Source organism: Bacillus rossius, chromosome 2 (genome assembly GCF_032445375.1).
Source record: "Bacillus rossius redtenbacheri isolate Brsri chromosome 2, Brsri_v3, whole genome shotgun sequence".
Classification (NCBI taxonomy): domain Eukaryota; kingdom Metazoa; phylum Arthropoda; class Insecta; order Phasmatodea; family Bacillidae; genus Bacillus; species Bacillus rossius.
In genome coordinates this window covers 86228410-86247230 of record NC_086331.1, presented here as the reverse complement: position 1 = coordinate 86247230, position 18821 = coordinate 86228410, and the positions used below count along the sequence as shown (strand labels likewise).

The following is an 18821-nucleotide window of genomic DNA, read 5'->3' as shown; positions in this document are numbered from 1 at the left end:
CTGAAGCTATTGTCTGCCATTACTGAATGTATCAGTGCGAAGTTGGGTTGTGCTTGTGCGTTATTCTTGTAACCCTTCTTCCTCCTCAATTGGAAGAGGGGTTGCGTCCCCGACTCACTCTGGGCGCGAAGGGAAAAAATAAATATTAAAACCAGGCATAAAAAGCTAAACAATATAAATTCCCCACACCACTGCCCAGGGGTCAGGCCAAAAAATTCTAAGGATATAATAGTAGAGTAACCATTAAACAAACAAGAGGCAAGACTTTGGACGTATGTTATTAAAAAATAGAAATTTGCAAAAATAATTTTTACTATACATAACCATACAAGCTTAGTTACAAAAGCTGACGTTAATAATGGCAGCATCTTATCCCCATTTGCGATACTAACAATAACCTTTAAAAAATCGTAAAAATATAAATACTGATAACAACAAGTATAAAAATATATAAGGGCGTGAGGCGTGGCCACTATAAAATATCAAAATTTACTGACTGCCCTAATACCAAAAATCAAACAAGACAATCAATACAAATATATAAAAAATCTACAAAAATAATACTGAAGTACAAACAAATTATTTAAATAAAGTTCTTAAACTCTCAATCAACGGTTTAGTCTTTCTTCAGATGTTCGTTGCTAAAGACTTGCCAAAAAAACAAAGTTAATATCCTAGGCGTGCGCTGGCTTCCTGACCTTCCTCACCAACTCCAGAGTCTAATGCCACGCCGGGCCATAGGTACGAATTCACAAAGGCGTGAACGATGACCAAAAAAAAAATTATCTTATTTTTTTTTTAAGGGAAATGTAGCAAAAACTCTTCACGTAACATAACTATGTTACCACCGAAGTTTTTATCATATACTTCAAACAAAGTCTTACTTCTTTATTAACTTGCCAATGATTTCATAAAAACGTAGAATGGCCGCACCAACCAACATCAGGCTGCGCATGTAGTCCAATACCGATCGCATACTTTTAATAATACTGCACAAGCTGATATATTAGCTAAATGCCAACTTTACGTATGCAAATTCCGATGACAAAGTCTCAAAAACAAATTGCAAAATGTTCGTTTCTTCCAAACTTATACTTTTATTGCAACTACAGGCAAACGGGCGACCTTATTAAAAAATCCCACACTGGAACAACGTGTGAAACAAATGGGCCTCTTCACCAAACAGGCTAATAAAAGTTCCGTCCAAATAAAATTTAGTATGGGAAAATACACAGTTCACTAGGTTTGCCAAAAACCAGTGCAGCACCACGAGGGTAAAAATCAAAATCGCGGCCTCTCTTTACCTTGATTTCTTCTGTACCACAGGACAATCCATTTGCCCTGTCACCCATCGTGGAGCCTCCAACCCAATACTCTTCGTCGCCCGTTGCCGTCCGGCATACCAGTCCGCGCCGTCACATGGCTCTGTCCTCGACGGTCGCTCGGCACCCACTCTCGCGGCCCCAGCTGATTTTTTTCTTCCCGGCAAGCCGAATGTCTGACGTCATCAGCCAACCGCCGGGCGCTCGCCAAGTGGTATTTACGTGAAACACAATCGATGTTCTTAAACTCATAATCGATAGCTACCAAACGGCATATAACTAATTAACAGAAACAAATATAATTAAAAAAATTTACAGATAAATTAACATTAATTAAAAAAGGCGTAAAAATACGTGAAATAAAAAACCATATAAAACTAGAGACCAGCAACAAAAATAAATTACAAGTAAAAATGTGGCCCTGCCGGCCACATTCTTATTGTTATCATCTTCGTATTAATTAGTTTTTGAAGTGTAATCGTAATATAATGCTGGTATTTTAGCCATGCCTAAAAAACAAACGCAATATAAATATAAATGTTTAGAGATTTTGTGTGAAGGGACTGTTAGACATGATAAGTGGGCAGACCATTGCAAGAAGAAGCATTTTTATAAAGTTAAGCACAATTTAGAAACTAGGAAAAAAATAATTGAGGTGAAGTGCAGTGATAGTTCTGCGTGGAAACCTTATGTTGAGGGAACATCGACATATACTGCTATTTATGAACCAGAACGAGAAAGGTAAGTGTAAAATATAATAAGCAATACAAAACAAATGTACATATCGGTATCAGACACTTGATACGGGGCCCGTCTACATGCCAGAAAATCGCGCCGCAGCGTGTTAGAACACGTTTTTATACCGAAACTATGTAAATGTGTGTTCACGCCATTTATCTACGAAAAGAACACACATTTAAAACGACTTCCCTTGCTTAAGGCGCTCGCCTACCTAGCAAGTGAACAGTGTTACATAGTGTTTAAAATACACGTTTAAACAGAATACTACAGAAAATTTTAGAAATCGGATTCGGTATGAAAAGAACTTAAACTTTAGGCAAGAACCAAAATATATTTTCAAAATGAACTGTACATAAAAAACAATATTTTATTACCCCTGAACATGGCCAAAAATGGGTTTTTCAGGCTTCTGTATCTTACTAACTATTCACGGGATGTATGTGGCACTAATATAAGGGCATGCGCTGGACCTTTCTACAAACTATGCAGAAATAAAATTATTAGGTCACCGCATTGTATGCGACGGACGTAGCGTCAGAACAACAAGAAAGGGGGGTGGGGGAGGGATGGAGAGAGAGAGAGAGAATTGCACGCGGTATCAATTATCTTTCTTTCCGCCATAAGAGCAGAAGTATTGGAGGTTTGGAAACACCCTATTACGGTTGTGACAATTCTTGGAAGGGGGAAAATGAATGACACTCCCGCCGAGGGAACGCGGATGCAGCCTAGTTCCAGCACCGACCACTGTCGCCCGCGAAGGCTGCTTAGATATCGAGTGAAAGTTCGGGATGCGCTCCCAAACACGCATATTAGAAACACCTTTTTTGGGCCACGAGGCGGGCCCCTTCAGGGCATTTTCTAGTGTGTGTGTGTAAATTCATTATGCAATTATTACATGTTTTTTAGGCCATTAAAATAGACATTTCAAAATATTCCCAATTTTGCAAAGCATATATATATATATATATATATATATATATATATATATATATATATATATAGGAATGATGTCACACAAAATGGAGAGGAATATTCGGATATTCTGCAGGGCCAGTCAACATCTTATCCTGATACTTCTGGTTCACCCTCCATCGTTTTTGGTAACACCTACTCTGCTGAGAATCATCCTGCGACTGATGGTATTCTGTAGATGTCATCCACCACTGACATGTCAAGTGTTCCTGGGCCTTCGCATGGATTTAATGAAGGTGAGAAATTTCAAGATCAAATACATTTCAGCTTGCCTTCTAGCATTCAGCCTGAGTTAACCACAGAAATAATAATGTCGGACACTGAAGTGGCATCTGCTGAATTGATTTCCGACGAGAATAACAGTGATCCTTGTAGACTGAGTGAAATCAAACTGACAGCCAGAGACATAGAGTTTGGCTTGAAATTGGAAAATAATGCCTTTTACCCTGACTACGATTTTCCACCAGTCAACAACAAACATTCTCAATGAAGTGGCGGAAGTACAAACTTCCTGATGGCACGGTAAAAGATAGAAATTGGTTGGTTTACAGTAAACGGAATGATTCTGCGTATTGTTTGCATTGCCTTCTGTTTGCACTACCCAACCATCATTCTACTTGGTCATCTGGTAACGGCTATGAAGGATGGCGCACAGGTAATGCACAAAGATATATTGAGGTTCACTAAACTTCTAAAAGCCACTTAGGTTGCCAAATTGCGACGGTCCAATGGATTGCAGGAAAACATGTTACCAGTACATTTTGTGAAAAATAAAATGAGAACATTCGACACCAAAAAAAAGTTCTCTCCGTCGTCATTGATTGTTGCAGGTACTTGGTTGAGGAAATGCTAGCATTAAGAAAAAACACTGTAGTTGAAGGAAAGCTGCCGAAGTTGTTTAAACTTCTAGCTAAACACAACCCTGATGCCAGAATGTATCTCGAAAAAATTTAAAATGCAAGGATGAACAAACAAAAACTGGGATCAAATTTTCTAAGCTACAGAAATATATCAGACTTGATTTCCATTATGACTGGCATGGTAACCCAAAGGATAGTTGACAGTATAAAGGAAAGTAACAAGTTTTTTGTCATTTTGGATTCAACACAAGATGTCGCTAAGAAAGAAGCAACTACGGTCCTTCTGAGATATGTAGAAAATTCAGGAGTATCTGCAAAACCATGCGAGCGACTAATAAAGGTATTCACATCTGCTGATGTCACTGGAGCAAATCTGAAGTCAAAGTTGGTAGACACTTTGAAGGAAGTAGGACTCAACCCCTTAAATATGATTGGTCAAAGTATGGATGGTGCTGGCAATATGAGGGGCAATTTCTCAGGACTTAAAACTTTAATTCAAAATGAGTATGGCACTGCCTTCTATATTTGGTGTACTTCACACAGATTCGCCCTCGTTCTTGATAAATCAATTGATTTTTGCCCTCAGATTCGAGAATTGTTTTCAGTGCTGGAAGAATTATATCGCTTGTTTAACTCTAGGCATAAAAGGCACGATGTCTTTGTTGAGAAAATTGATTTGAGAAAAAAGTTGAGCGACAAGAGGAAGCGACTGAAGAGACGTATGAGGTCTAAGGTCTATGACCTGCTCCTTGCTCCTAGCACCGGCACCATTGTCAAATGCCCTTCTATATACTACTATTAATTATTTACTTTTACGGATGTCACGTTTCGTTACACATCTTTATACAAATGGCCCGTGAACTTACGGAAAATCTTTTCATCACTATTCTTCCATTTCAGTGAAAAAATTTCGAAGTTCGTAATGTGCTTTAATTATTATATAAAGTTAAAAATTACTATTTATATATGGATTGTTGATGTATTTATATCTGATATCTAAAAGTTAATATATTTTTAGTCTAGGTTGTTTACTTTGGTAACAATCAAACGTGTCGATAAAATACAGAGTTTATCTCATTGGAAACATAAGGTCAGATAACCCAAAAATCCTGACTACAACCTCAGTATATTCCCAAACAAATATTAAAAGAAGGCTTTATTATTGCACCCATTTGAAAGGCGTGGAAGGGCACAAAAAGGTTAAAAACAGCAAATATATATTTATTGTAAATTACAAAAGATCTATGATTTCATTACGAAAAACGTAGTTACGACTATCAGATGTTAATGAAAACATTGTTTGTGATTTTTTATCCAAATGCTTTGGTGGAAGATCAAGTGACGCATTCTTTACAAATGATTGTGGATAATTGGCTATTAGAATGTGGCGATGAGGTCATGGCTTTCAAAGTTTTCTAGGAAATAAAACAAGCATCTCCAACAAAGGGGTCATTGTTGTAACACCACTACGTCTTCATGATGTCTTCATGATGGAAAATTAACAGCTGAAGAATTTAATACTCCTTACATCATTGCCAGTGTTTGAATTAATGTGGCGTGGGGCTTTCAACGAATAAAAAGTTTTACGTTTTACACAAACTATCAATGGAACTACTCCCATATGTTGACCATCTTGTTCAAATGTGTTGTTTTAGTAAATTTGCAATCTCCTGTTATTCAAAAAATGGCATAAAATAGTTTCCAACCATTTAAACATTCTAATGTAATACATGTATCAAATAAACATTATATTGGATTGGTGAGGATAAGGTAAATAAAAAGAGTAAACAAAGCTAGACGAAAACAGATAAACGCAGGTGACTTACAATCAGCGATGAATAGGATTGTTTTTTTTATTATTGTATATTAACTAAAGCAAGTGTAGGTATATAGTTGGTAAAATAAAATGTTTCTATTTTATCAATGCAATTATTAGCATACCTTATATCCTCGTCTAATGTTGTGCATACATGTAGTTTTATACTATAAAAATTCAAATCACATGTACCATTACCTGTTTTATACATAATTATCTGACACTGGGCACAAGATACAGTATTAATATTTAAATTTTTCCCTTTTCTCTACAAATATATATATATATATATTACAATTAATATTTACTACCGCTTCTGTTATGCAATTATTCCTGCATAAAATGAGACAATTAACTTTTAATAATCTTTGAGCCCTGCCTCCACTAACTACAATTCTATCTGGGCTTCCACAAAGCCATGAACAATCAAACCAAAATGTAATCCTATATTTTATAATATTTTCTTTGATAGTTGATTGTGGCTTCAGATTTAAAATATTTTCCGTATTTCACATTTCGTGAGGCAACACCAACTGGAATTTAATGAGAGTCTGCCAAGAAAGAATTTTTTAAACTAATTAAAAATATTTCTGCTCGCTGAGATGCGGAGATTTCTTTTATAGAAACATTCCGGGCGCTCTGCTTGGTTGTATGATGTTACAGAAATCTTAAATGACTTCACATTGCTAACTCATAGATTTCTGTTTGAAATATTTTACGCAAAGTACATGGAATATTATCAATTGCAACTAATTCTAAAGTAGAAGCGGGTACAGGATATTTTAGATCTGTGTTAGGGGATTTGTCACTAAATAACTTTCCTTTAGAATACTTTTTTTACAGTCATAGTCGAACATTGTTTTCTCTATGTTTGTGGGACGCCCGTCTTCAAAAAATAAAAATAAAATATGTTTATTGTTTATTTAGTAACGACTGCGACAACGGGTTCACAGAATTTTCAAAGTCCTGCCTGGCAAAGAAAATTCTATTTATGTTTTTTTCCACCGCAAATTTACGAAAAAAATAAAATAAAAAGAGTAAAATGAAAAATTAGTAATGTATAAACGCAGGGAGATAAATTTTTTAACAGAAGTGTTACTCGGTAGGGTAGAAGAGAAAAAAAAAACAGTTACCGAATCTGTTTTCTTTTTGATACAGGGAAGTCGCATCTCTTTAACTTCATTGATATTATTCACATGACCACTAATACATTATTTTTTCCTTTCAATAAATATCCTCAGTAATGATAGTATATTGAATCAATAGGAAATCGCATGTAATTTCAATATCACACACAATTAAAGAAAGCGTACCTACTCAGTGTCCCACAGATTGGGGCGGCAGTCATGCAAGTTGTTCGTAAGTGAATCAACACGCAGCGCCAACAGTACGACCCGTTCAGACCCGTACGCGCTGCCTACAGCCTCTCCGGGTGTTTACTGCTCGCAACATTATCGGGACCGCAGAGCAAGTGAAGAAAGACAGAGACATCACTCCCATGCTGGCGAAACTTCCTTATCGGATAGTCTCTTTTGGGAGTTTTGGGTGGGTTGTAGGTCTCTGTTTACGTACCCACCTCAGTCAATACAGCCGGAGAACAAAACCATTTCGTAAAATGTAAAGAAAGAAGCATTTTTAATGTGCAGTAGTGCCTAGATCCTGCAATATAATGCCAATTACGTGTCATACACTAGCCAATAACCCGTGGCTTCGCTCGCGCAATCTCATGGCATTTATAAAATCTTACCATTGTAAAAAAAGTATGTATTTAATTCCAAACATTTTTACTAGAGAAATAGACACGATAATTGTCAAGTAAATAAAACATTTTACTCATAAAAAACCCCGTTAAAGAATGACATTTCATAAATTGGTTATTCGTAAACCTTTTCAAATTGTATTATCGATTAAGTATCTTATTATATTTCCTGTATTAGTGTGTTCGAGGATACATTGTACTTTGAAATTACACTTCCTTTTCATTTCTTGGGATAACCAATTTTAAATAAATGTGAAACGCGAAAATATTGAATTTTAATTAAAATCATTCCATCATTTAGACTAACACTTTCATTTTTTTTCGTTACAGCTATACTTAAAAAAAATTAAATAATTTCACTTATTACAGCTACTTATATTATTTAAAGATTTTATGGAACAATCGCATCATTATTTTAAATGTCGATTACAGGTATCATATTTCTTTTCGAACATTTTAGTTGATTCTTTGTTATGCTTATTGTTTATTAAATAAAATTCCCTCAGAAGGACTCGGCCCCAATCTTCCTGTCTGCCAGCCAATCACGGCCCTTCTGGCTGCTGAGCATGAGTCTACCTCCTGGGAACATGCCCTCATAAGGACTCGGCCCCAATCTTCCTGTCTGCCAGCCAATCACGGCCCTTCTGGCTGCTGAGCATGAGTCTACCTCCTGGGAACATGCCCTCATAAGGACTCGGCCCCAATCTTCCTGTCTGCCAGCCAATCACGGCCCTTCTGGCTGCTGAGCATGAGTCTACCTCCTGGGAACATGCCCTCATAAGGACTCGGCCCCAATCTTCCTGTCTGCCAGCCAATCACGGCCCTTCTGGCTGCTGAGCATGAGTCTACCTCCTGGGAACATGCCCTCATAAGGACTCGGCCCCAATCTTCCTGTCTGCCAGCCAATCACGGCCCTTCTGGCTGCTGAGCATGAGTCTACCTCCTGGGAACATGCCCTCATAAGGACTCGGCCCCAATCTTCCTGTCTGCCAGCCAATCACGGCCCTTCTGGCTGCTGAGCATGAGTCTACCTCCTGGGAACATGCCCTCATAAGGACTCGGCCCCAATCTTCCTGTCTGCCAGCCAATCACGGCCCTTCTGGCTGCTGAGCATGAGTCTACCTCCTGGGAACATGCCCTCATAAGGACTCGGCCCCAATCTTCCTGTCTGCCAGCCAATCACGGCCCTTCTGGCTGCTGAGCATGAGTCTACCTCCTGGGAACATGCCCTCATAAGGACTCGGCCCCAATCTTCCTGTCTGCCAGCCAATCACGGCCCTTCTGGCTGCTGAGCATGAGTCTACCTCCTGGGAACATGCCCTCATAAGGACTCGGCTTCATTCTTCCTGTCTACTAGCTCTTCGCTGTTGGTAATATTGTCCACCCGCCCCTGGTTAACAGCCGAGCGTCCACGTGGCTTCGTCCTTATTTTCCCCTTATATTCAGAAAACTTTCAATGCCCACACTTTTGTGTCGTAACTAGAAATATGCAAAGTTGTGTTGTACCTATCTTACGCCATAAATTTAATGGGATCGAGTTACAAATTTATATAATAAAATAAAGAAATATTATTTTACTCTAGAAGATCTTTTAATTATTATTTTTTGGAATAAGCAATACAATTGCTTTTTATTTTTTAGTCACGAAACTATTTTATTGGGTGTGTGTCATGATATTTGTTTACTAGGTTAGTGGTGAAAGAGTGGAATAAATGAAGGAGCTGAAATCTAACGATATTTTAACGGTTACTTTTAATGTTTTTTACAGTGCTTATTCAAACACATCACCTTCGGCGTAAATGCTTTCCGCCCCACGCATGTGAACTGAGCGCGAGCAACACCGGTCAAAGATGCTCTCACTATAAGTTGTATATGGAAGTTCTAACGTTCAGTATTTGAGACCACGAACTTGTAAATATCCCATGTCCCATCTCTAAGCGGTTTAATGAAATGTTTTGCAAATGTATAATACTTTGTACCGAGAAGGCTTCCTGCAGCCGCCCGTGCTACAAGCGTATTGCGATCACACCCCATGTTGATATGGCACTATTCTTCAGTTCCTTCATGTATTCTATTTGGTCACGAAACACTCTGTAAGAGTGAGTCTGAATTTCTTCCGAAAAACTTCGGCTGCAGGTTCATCACGACAATCTAAGTTGAAAACATCGATACGACTAACGGTGTAAACTGCTTTCCAAGGCTGCTATACGTCTTCGAAGGAGCTGAACAACACTTTTATTCTAAATAATAGAGAAAATATTTAAGCTTGAACACTTAGTGTCTGGATTATTTTTAATTGGATTAAGTTCTACAACCACAAAGAATTTGGTCACCGTCGCAAAATTATTTCACTGCAACTATTAGGGGTAGTATCAAAAGTATGTAAAAAAAATTGGTTGTCTGTAAAGTCGGTTTACGGACAATAGTTTAACGTGACGTCATAACAAAACATTGATGAAATGATTGCATACTTTTATGAATAAAATTGAATCATTTTTATTGAATTATCACTATTTTGTATGGATACAAAGAAGGAGTGAAATTAAATCTACAATTTAATTGATTAATTTACTTTTATTTGCACTCATTAATTCTAATATGTTTATTACTTTAACGAATAGATTATTTTAACTATAACTTTTATACATGTTTGCTATTTAACTTCTTCCAATCTGTGTTATTCTGTTAAGGATAGGACGATGATAGGAAAAGTAGGAAACGAATGGGAGTGTTTCAAGTTTAATGTGCCTCGAAAAAGTCAAATCGATGGTTGTTCCAATCGAGTGGAAGAGAGATAGATGCGGCGCAAGCGTACAATGAGCGTAACAGAAAAAAGCGCAACGGTACAAAGCGTAACGGGACAATGTGCGTAACGGGACAATGAGTAATCCTTTTTCGTGCGTGCAGCCGGCGTTTATTGATTTATTAGACGTCACGTCAAAAACAAGAAATAATATCGTGACGGTGACAATATTAGCGGTGGTTGTAGAACTTCATTCAATCTTAAATATTTTCCATATAGTCAGGGCCGGCGCGTCCATATAGGCGAACTAGGCAACCGCCTAGGGCGCCAATTAGCTGGGGGCGGCGCAGCACGACACATAACAGCTGATATAATATGTTGAACGATTATTGAAACTAGATGAAAATGGATTTTTGTAACAGTTTGGAATGTTTATATTGATATAAATAATTATTTAAAGTCCACGGTGACATGTTTATGATTTGTAATAAGTAAAAAAAGTAAAAAAAAAAAAAAAACACAAGCCTGCTTACATTTCATTGTTGACCAAATCTTAGGCTTACGTGATGTATTTTGAGGCAAGGAAATTTTTTTTTTTGGTTTGTCCGGTCCAAGGGGGGTTGGGGGGGGGGGCATTAAGGTTTTTCGCCTAGGGCGCCAATTTACCTAGCACCGGCCCTGCATATGATCGCCGAAGGAAGTGTTGTTGAGATGATGCTCGCGATGACGTCGCGGCGAGTCTCGGGGGTGGAAGTGCACGGCGGTCTGTGTGTGGTCTGCGCAGTGCACTACCAGCGCATCATCCACCGCGACATCAAGCCGTCCAACCTGCTGCTGGGCGAGGACGGCCGCGTGCTCATCGCCGACTTCGGCGTGTGCAACGAGTTCCACGGCAGCGACGCGACGCTCAGCTCCACGGCGGGCACTCCGGCCTTCACGGCCCCCGAGGCGCTCAAGGGCGGGGTCTTCAGCGGCAAGGCACGCTAGCGCACCGCTCACCTCCACGTCCACATGCGTGAAACCCAGTCGTGAAAACATTTCCAGTGGCTATTCACCAAGGGTGAAGTAATCCTTGTAAAAATCCAGCTTCGATATACCCCCTGCCAACCAACATTGCTGAAAAAAAATTTTTTTTACATCCGTGCACAGGCTAATATTTATGAAATATAGTTAATATGTGTGTGCGTGCAACGTTGTTCCATGCAGAACTGCAAGAAAAAAATTGTTTTAACTCAGTTGAATTTACAATATTGAAAAATAATTTCACGTATTGCAGGGAAAAAAAACTCACTTTTACTGTTGTGTTCCTGTACAAACTCAAGGTTTAACGAAAAAATAAGTCGGCCCATCCTGCGACCTTCCAACCTGGGAGAGCGACTCACGCTCTATAACGCGTGGGCATTTACGCGTCTGCATGCGCATTTACTCCCTCTCTTCCCAAGGCACCATTGCTGCCATTAGTGCTGTGCTTGTCTCGGTATGCTTTGTTTCCTGACATACACCATGCAACACAATGTTTTGGACACGACTATCTAAAGCAATGAAACTTATTTTTTAAGATTGTCTTAAATATTTAAATTTGTAAAGTATAACTTGGAATGAGAAGTTTGGAAATAAATTTTCCTGTGGAATTTCATCAAGAGCCTCATCTGATGATTATCAGATGATAATTTTCAATTTTTATATCTAAGGAGTCTTTAACTGATAAACACAAACTTGATTTCAACATTTTTGCCAAAGAGGTTTTCCTGTCATTTAGTAATTTTTTTTTCTTTTGAGCATACCACATACTTTTATGGAATGCCTTGTTATTTATAATGACCAACTGCAACAAAAAGTTTCTCCAGAGAAATAATATTTGGTTTTTAGTACAGAATTATATTTTTTTCTTTCATATGGACTAAAACTGTAATAATAATTTCAATCGACACTAATTTACTGACTTATGAAAATAAACACATTGTAATGCTAAAACAATTATATATTAAAACCTATTATAATTAACTCTCATACATGTTTAATGTACCTTCCACCTTACGCACGGCAGGCACAACCGTCCCAATTCACGTATCACTGTAGCCACCGCTGTTGAAGTTTATCCACAGTTGTCGGAAGGTAAAGCACGTAGACTAAGTCTTTGAAGAACCCCTTCCCTCAACAAAAAAAAACACATACGCTGAGGTCAGGCAACCTTGTGGGGCAGTACTGCAATTGCGTCATCTGCACTCTCATGAAAGATAGATGCTGACTTGATGACCTGTGGACTTCCCCTACATGAGCCATTAGTCTCCTTAAACTGCTACTGCAGGGGTGCCCACAAGGGGGGGGGGGGGGTAACGACGCAGACTGCGTCATTAAAATTTCGGGGGGGGGGGGGGGGGTGTGTTAAAAGACGAGAAAAAAAACATATATTTTTTACATACTTATAGCTTCTAATGTTAAAATACGTTTCTGGTGCTTTGATAGTTGAAAGGGATCTTGTAAATCAAATAGACAACCCCGCACTTTCCTAAACAAAAGCAGTTTGTCATCTGTCGGTTCAGGATGGAAATATTACCTGATATGACCAAAATTATTATTAGAAAACCAGTTTTAATTAATGCAAAATGTGACAAAATATAATACTAAAAAAGTATAATATTATAAAATAAGTGAGTAAATTATTGAGAAAATGGCATAAAAAATTCGGGGGGGGGGGGGGCGCATCATTAGTTTAGGGGGGGGGGGTGAGTCATAGTGTTTGGGGGGGGGGGGGGGGCACCTCTGGCTACTGCCATCGACGGCTGCCCTGAGCGGTGGAAGGTTCACTGACGTCATATCGGCGGAAATCTAGCTGGACACTTGTAGCGCTTAAAATTGTTGAAACGGAGAGAAAAAAGACACTTGAGCGAGTCTCTCAGTACTCGCCAGTGATGTGTGAACATCTAACTTCGGCAATGAGCAAACTCGTGTGTTCTCATGATGTTCATGCTGCAAATAAACTTTAAATACGAAATTCGGACACGAAATATAACACAGAATTCTTTAAAATTATGTGTAGCTTCATAAATATACTGATAAATAAAACTTTCCATTTTCAAGGACGCGAATCACACAAGTACTTTCTGCGCCCGCCGCTAGAATTCGCTGTCTGAATCGTAAATATTGCTTGCCACCATCACGCACAGATAGCAGCATGAAACAATATGAAATTTTAAACTATTACAAACAGCACGAATAAAAGCGAAAAAGATTTTAGCAATTCTAATCCCAACTAGGGACCTGATTTTCGACAAGATATTTTATTCAAATAGTGTCCGTCTTGTTAAAATTCACTAAACAGTTACTACTATAAAGTTATCGCACACGTTAGATATTATACTTCTATGGCATTACTAAAATATTAATCTGAAACGCATACTGGTGGTGTGGACCCCGAGGTGACTTTCTACAAGCAGCAGGCACTACGGGAAAATTTTTCGTTCTGATTTGTAGTTTCACATTTGCCACGGTGTTCTATCTCCAGTTACGTGAAAGTAGTAAAATAGGATGAATCATTTCGAAACACCCTACACTAGAGCTCTGATATGTTAAACGGCAACGGTTACGAGCGGGCATCGAGTCTTCACGCCTTCACCCGCAAGGTTGATTTTAAACCTTAGACAACCACTCTGCAGGGAAGGCGCGACTCGTTGAAAACCCTAACGTTGCTTGATTGCTTCATGCTTGGCTTTCACGATCACTGTCGAAGTGCCTTAGGGGCCGCTCACATCAAAATAATAAAGGAGTGCATGTAAGTAAATAGGAAATCCAAAGCGCAGGTAATTTAAGAGTAGAATTCTCAATAGTCTCACAATATTAAACACCACGGCAGTTTATCAATTTAACAAAAAAAAGGAGGGTTGCTTGTAAAGTCGGTTTACGGAAGATAATTTTACGTGATAACGTCTTAAGAAAACGTTGATGAAAAATTGCATACTTTTTTTAATTTTCAATTATTATTTACAGTTTTTGCAAATTTAATTTAAATAATTTGTTTAAATATAATCACGAACAATTAGTTAAAAAGCCCGCCTTAACCTGTTTGATATTATAGAGGATTTTCTTGCACGTTGGTTGGCCGGTTCTTGCACGCTCGGCTCAGGCGGAACGTGACGATTTTCGTGCGTGCAGCCGGCGTTCATCGATTTATAAGACGTTATCACGTCAAAAACATTAACACTTATACACATGGTGATCACTGAATTATTTACTTATTTACACTTTAATTATTAGGAAATTCTGTTTGAAAAATTATTACATTATAATTATTGTTAATGTCAAATATCACTTATCTCAAAAAACAACACTAAGTTTTGCCAAACATTGTCGTATTAAAACTAGCGGAGATTACACTACACCCAAATATCAAAAATTACTGTAACTAATATTAAATGTATGATTACAAACGAAATAGATGACGCATTGGCAGGAGAGGACATAATATTAAGTTTCAAAAGGACAGTAGAAACATGAACTATGCACCGCGACTACGACCAATGTTCTTTCTCGCGCGTATATCCTCCTTGAAAATTCCACCTGGAAAAATCAAAATCCAGCACAGCTTGCGTACTTGTGTTCGGTTAATAAAAAGTCTCGACGAGTTTGTGAAGCAAAACTGCAGTGCTAAGAATGCTCACTTCATAGAGCACCAAAACTAATTTAGGTCGTCTCACCAACAATAGATGTTATTCTTACAGCGTGAAAATCCAATATTCCTCCAGCGAAATGAATATTCACTAGCACAGTTTATTGCGACTGGAACTTCTCCGAGAGGAACTGCCACACTCCTCCTGCACGCCAAATAGTTGCCTAAGTTCCAAGCCGAGGGTCTCATTATAATATTTATGAAGTCTGACAAACAAGCGTACAATCAAAAATGTAAATTTAAAAATCGTAACCATCAAAACACCTCCTAAAACTGAGGGAACTACGAAAGTTATGTAGAAAGAGCTTAGGAACAAGTCAGCTAAAGAGCACCCACAAAAAAGGTAAACTCATTCAACGGGTATATTTTAAAAACTCATTCGGGGCTAAGGAGCAATCCGCACTAATGTTAACACCAACACGCGGCAACAGCAGTCGCCCAGGTCTCGCTAGCTAAATGTACTGAGCACCTAAGGTTAAAGGTATTCAAGCTCCTTAACACAAACTGGCTTTTAGATTTTCTTATGGAAAATATAACTATCAGAAAAAAAAACTTTACGTCATCACTGAGTTGTGGATCACTGAGTTAGATAAAAAAAAAATACTCAGGAAATTATGCACTCACTTCTAGTAGAATCAAGCGAAGAATATCGGCTGAGTGCCGGGAGAAAACCGAGCTGCCGACGGAGTGGCTCTTCGTAAACGTACATCGTGTTTACTAAAGTCTCGAGCACCGCCTTAGCAACGCCTCCGCACAGATCGCCACAGCATAATAGCCATTCCCCGATTTTATCTCGCTGTCCATCCCTCACTTTACATCTCTCTTTCTCTCTCCATTTCTCTTGGAATCTTTCTCTTACTATCCTACTCTCACTTTCTATCTCTCTTTACACCCATCTCTCTATCTCACTTTCCAATTACAGACTTTTCAAGAGATATTTGTGTTAAAAACAGTTTGTACCACTATATACGCCTATGCTTAGTATTATTGTTGTGCATAATATTAATAGATTATTCATTGACAGCCATGTATTGGTATAAACATTAATCACTACTTTATTATCTCATTTGTTTGTAGTTAATTTTGGATTTTTTATGGGGGATTTTTTCCGACGGGAAATAAATCGCTCTTCTGAATTAATTGTGTATTCGGAATTTTTTGTAAGTAGCCTTATATTATGTGAATGTATAAGATTTTTATACGGTAAGGTAGTGAACAGTTACAAAAATTCAATATTTGAATTATCTCTTACACAAAGATTTTCACACACGTTTTACAGGGCATTTTTTGTTGCCTTATAATAGAACAATTGATTCCTAGAGTTCCGCCATAAGGAACTGAGACACACTGTGTATATGTTTGTGAGCTGAACCTGCAATAATTTTGTCCGCATTTTGGTTCAGGCAGCCGATATTTGGTCCATGGGCATCACGTTGTATGCTTTCGTCCACGGATACCCGCCTTTCTACGACGACAACGTCCTGACACTTTACCGAAAGATTCAGAACGAGCCCGTGAAGTTCGCCGAGTCTTCTACAATAAGCGATGACTTGAAAGACCTCATCGTAAGAATGCTCCAGAAAGACCCGACTCAGCGGATAACATTGCCCGAGATAAAGGTGAGCTTAAAAGCTTAGCGATTTATTTAAATTTTCGCTTCACGACCAAATTGAACTTATTTTTTTTTTAAGGAAACTCTCGCATAATTTTTTACGTTTAGCTTACATTTTGTGAATGTTTTATATGTGAATAATCAGAACTTACAATAATGGCTTGTTATTAATATATGTGCAGTGGCATAAATCATAATAAAATTAAAACATTACTACAACAGCAAATAATAAATAGAACAGCAATAATGTAGTGATTCCTTAGGGATTTAATAACCTTGTTTTACTTAAATTATTATCACAACTACATAATTTATAACTCAAGATCCTTTATTGTTTTTTTATTAATTTAAGGAAAAAGACAATAATAATTTTAGGACATTGTTTTATGTAATAACTTTTTTTTTGGTTGTACAGATAGATTAACGGACATATTTGCTGCATTTTATTCATGGAAAATTGTATTTGGCCTATCCTTCGCACGACACAAAGGATCTTGCAGGGTAGAAAAAAATTACACCTGTTTTAACTAATTTCTAAAATAACAACCGAGAGAGATAAAACATATTTCACTTGTCTCTTCAATGATAATTATACGTCATTCCTACTGCAAAAAACAGTTCAATTAAAGGCGATGTTAAGTTCCGCACTGTAGTTGTTACATTAATTTTTAAATTGTATCGTATTAGTAGACACTATAATTAACCTTATATTCAATGACTTATTCATAGCATTTTTTTTATTTTGTAAAGTACTAATTTTAAAACAGCTAAGAAGGAATTTAGGATCAATAAATAAATACATATACCTATACATAAAATGTGTAGACATTATTTGAAAAGAATTTCTGTGCAGTTGTTCAATCGTTATTATATTTCACATACAGTACGTTTTGGTGCGTTTAAAAGTTTTGTATCACGTATTTCTAGCAATAAGTGTAACTCTCTTTCAACTTATTTTCATAACTGCGCATTTAAAAGAGATACATTTCGTTGTTATAATCTAACACGTAGACAGTTCTTTTCCTCTCGACTGTAGCATACCATGTAGCTCTTTCTTAAATTATTTTACTATGCGATATCGTGTTCTATTAGCGGTGTGCCAGAGAAATGTGAATTTTTTTTTAAATACAGAGATCGTTTTAAATGCATCCCACAGTAACACTCAGGATAATATGCATATATTTTCTTTGGTTTAATGTTTGGAGGTAAACATAGCCTTAATGTATACTTTGCTGCAGGACGATAATTTACACAGTCTGAAAATTTTTCACGTTCAACATGCATTTTTTTTGACCGTCTTTAAAAAAATTTGTTTCATTAAAGCATTTTAATGTAAGATCAAAGAAGTATAGAAATTGTCCGATGGCTGGTTCATGGTTAGGAAGCTCTGGTGACGACCACCATTTTGGATTAAGACGTCACGGCGACCATATTGGTTGACCTTGGCCATGATCTTTTACATTGAACTTGAAACCACAGCCATTTTTTTTGTGTCCATGACCCCGAATGACAGATTTGATTCCGCCATCTTGGATTTAGTCATCTTAGATTCTACAATGTTGGATTATACCATTTTGTTTTCAAGAACTTTCTGCCATTTTATTTTCAAGAACAATTCACCACTTTGAATTCCACCATTTTGAATTATGACATCACTTCCGCCATATTGATACTTCGTAATTATTAACCAAAAAATAAAAAATAAAACGTATAAATAAGTATTTTAAAAAGATTTTGATAGAAAACACACTTCATGGAGCTTGGATACCTGGGTTCAAACTCGACGAGTTCATGCGATTAAAATTTACAAAGTGTCCTTCCTTCATCGGGACTATGAGCGGACTGTCACCCACCACTTTTCAAGGCAGATGCTATGCCAACCAGTATGACATCATGGTGGTCATTTTGACATGCCATTTGGTTTTCGTCTGCTAGAATTGTTCACCTGCCATATTATTTTTTACCAGTAGTATTTCTTACCAGCTAAACGTGGTGTCCACCATGTTGTCAGCCATCTTGACCACCATCTTGAATATCTGTAATTATTTACCTAGAAATTCGGAAAATTCTTTAGATAATTTAAAATTCGCCTATTAAAATATAATTTTATTTTTTAATCGATGGGTGTCATTGGTTCGAATCCATGCACTACTAAGTTAACGAAATAACACCTCAATTTCAGTTTACACAATAGAAGGTCAAGGTACAAAATACACACTTTTACAAATATTTTTTTAATGTAAATTATACACTACCACAGAGCAAACAAGCACAATGCTAAAGTGTTTAGCATTTCTCAATATCTTCAGTCATTTTGGAGTGTGAAGCGA

The 18821-nt window shown here is 37.5% G+C and overlaps 1 protein-coding gene across 7 annotated transcripts in view; it reads left to right on the top strand.

The window, feature by feature from the left end:
- Nucleotides 1-18821, top strand: part of LOC134529434 (calcium/calmodulin-dependent protein kinase kinase 2) — a 466877-nt gene that overhangs the window by 413364 nt on the left and 34692 nt on the right. For 5 of the 7 annotated variants that reach the window (XM_063363521.1, XM_063363520.1, XM_063363523.1 and 2 more), the window contains 2 exons: nucleotides 10998-11191; nucleotides 16283-16498. In XM_063363521.1, the coding sequence (XP_063219591.1) occupies nucleotides 10998-11191; nucleotides 16283-16498 (410 nt within the window). Of the gene's footprint in view, nucleotides 1-10997; nucleotides 11274-16282; nucleotides 16499-18821 lie in introns of those variants that run through there. The other 2 variants (XR_010074576.1, XM_063363525.1) reach the window with 2 other exon arrangements.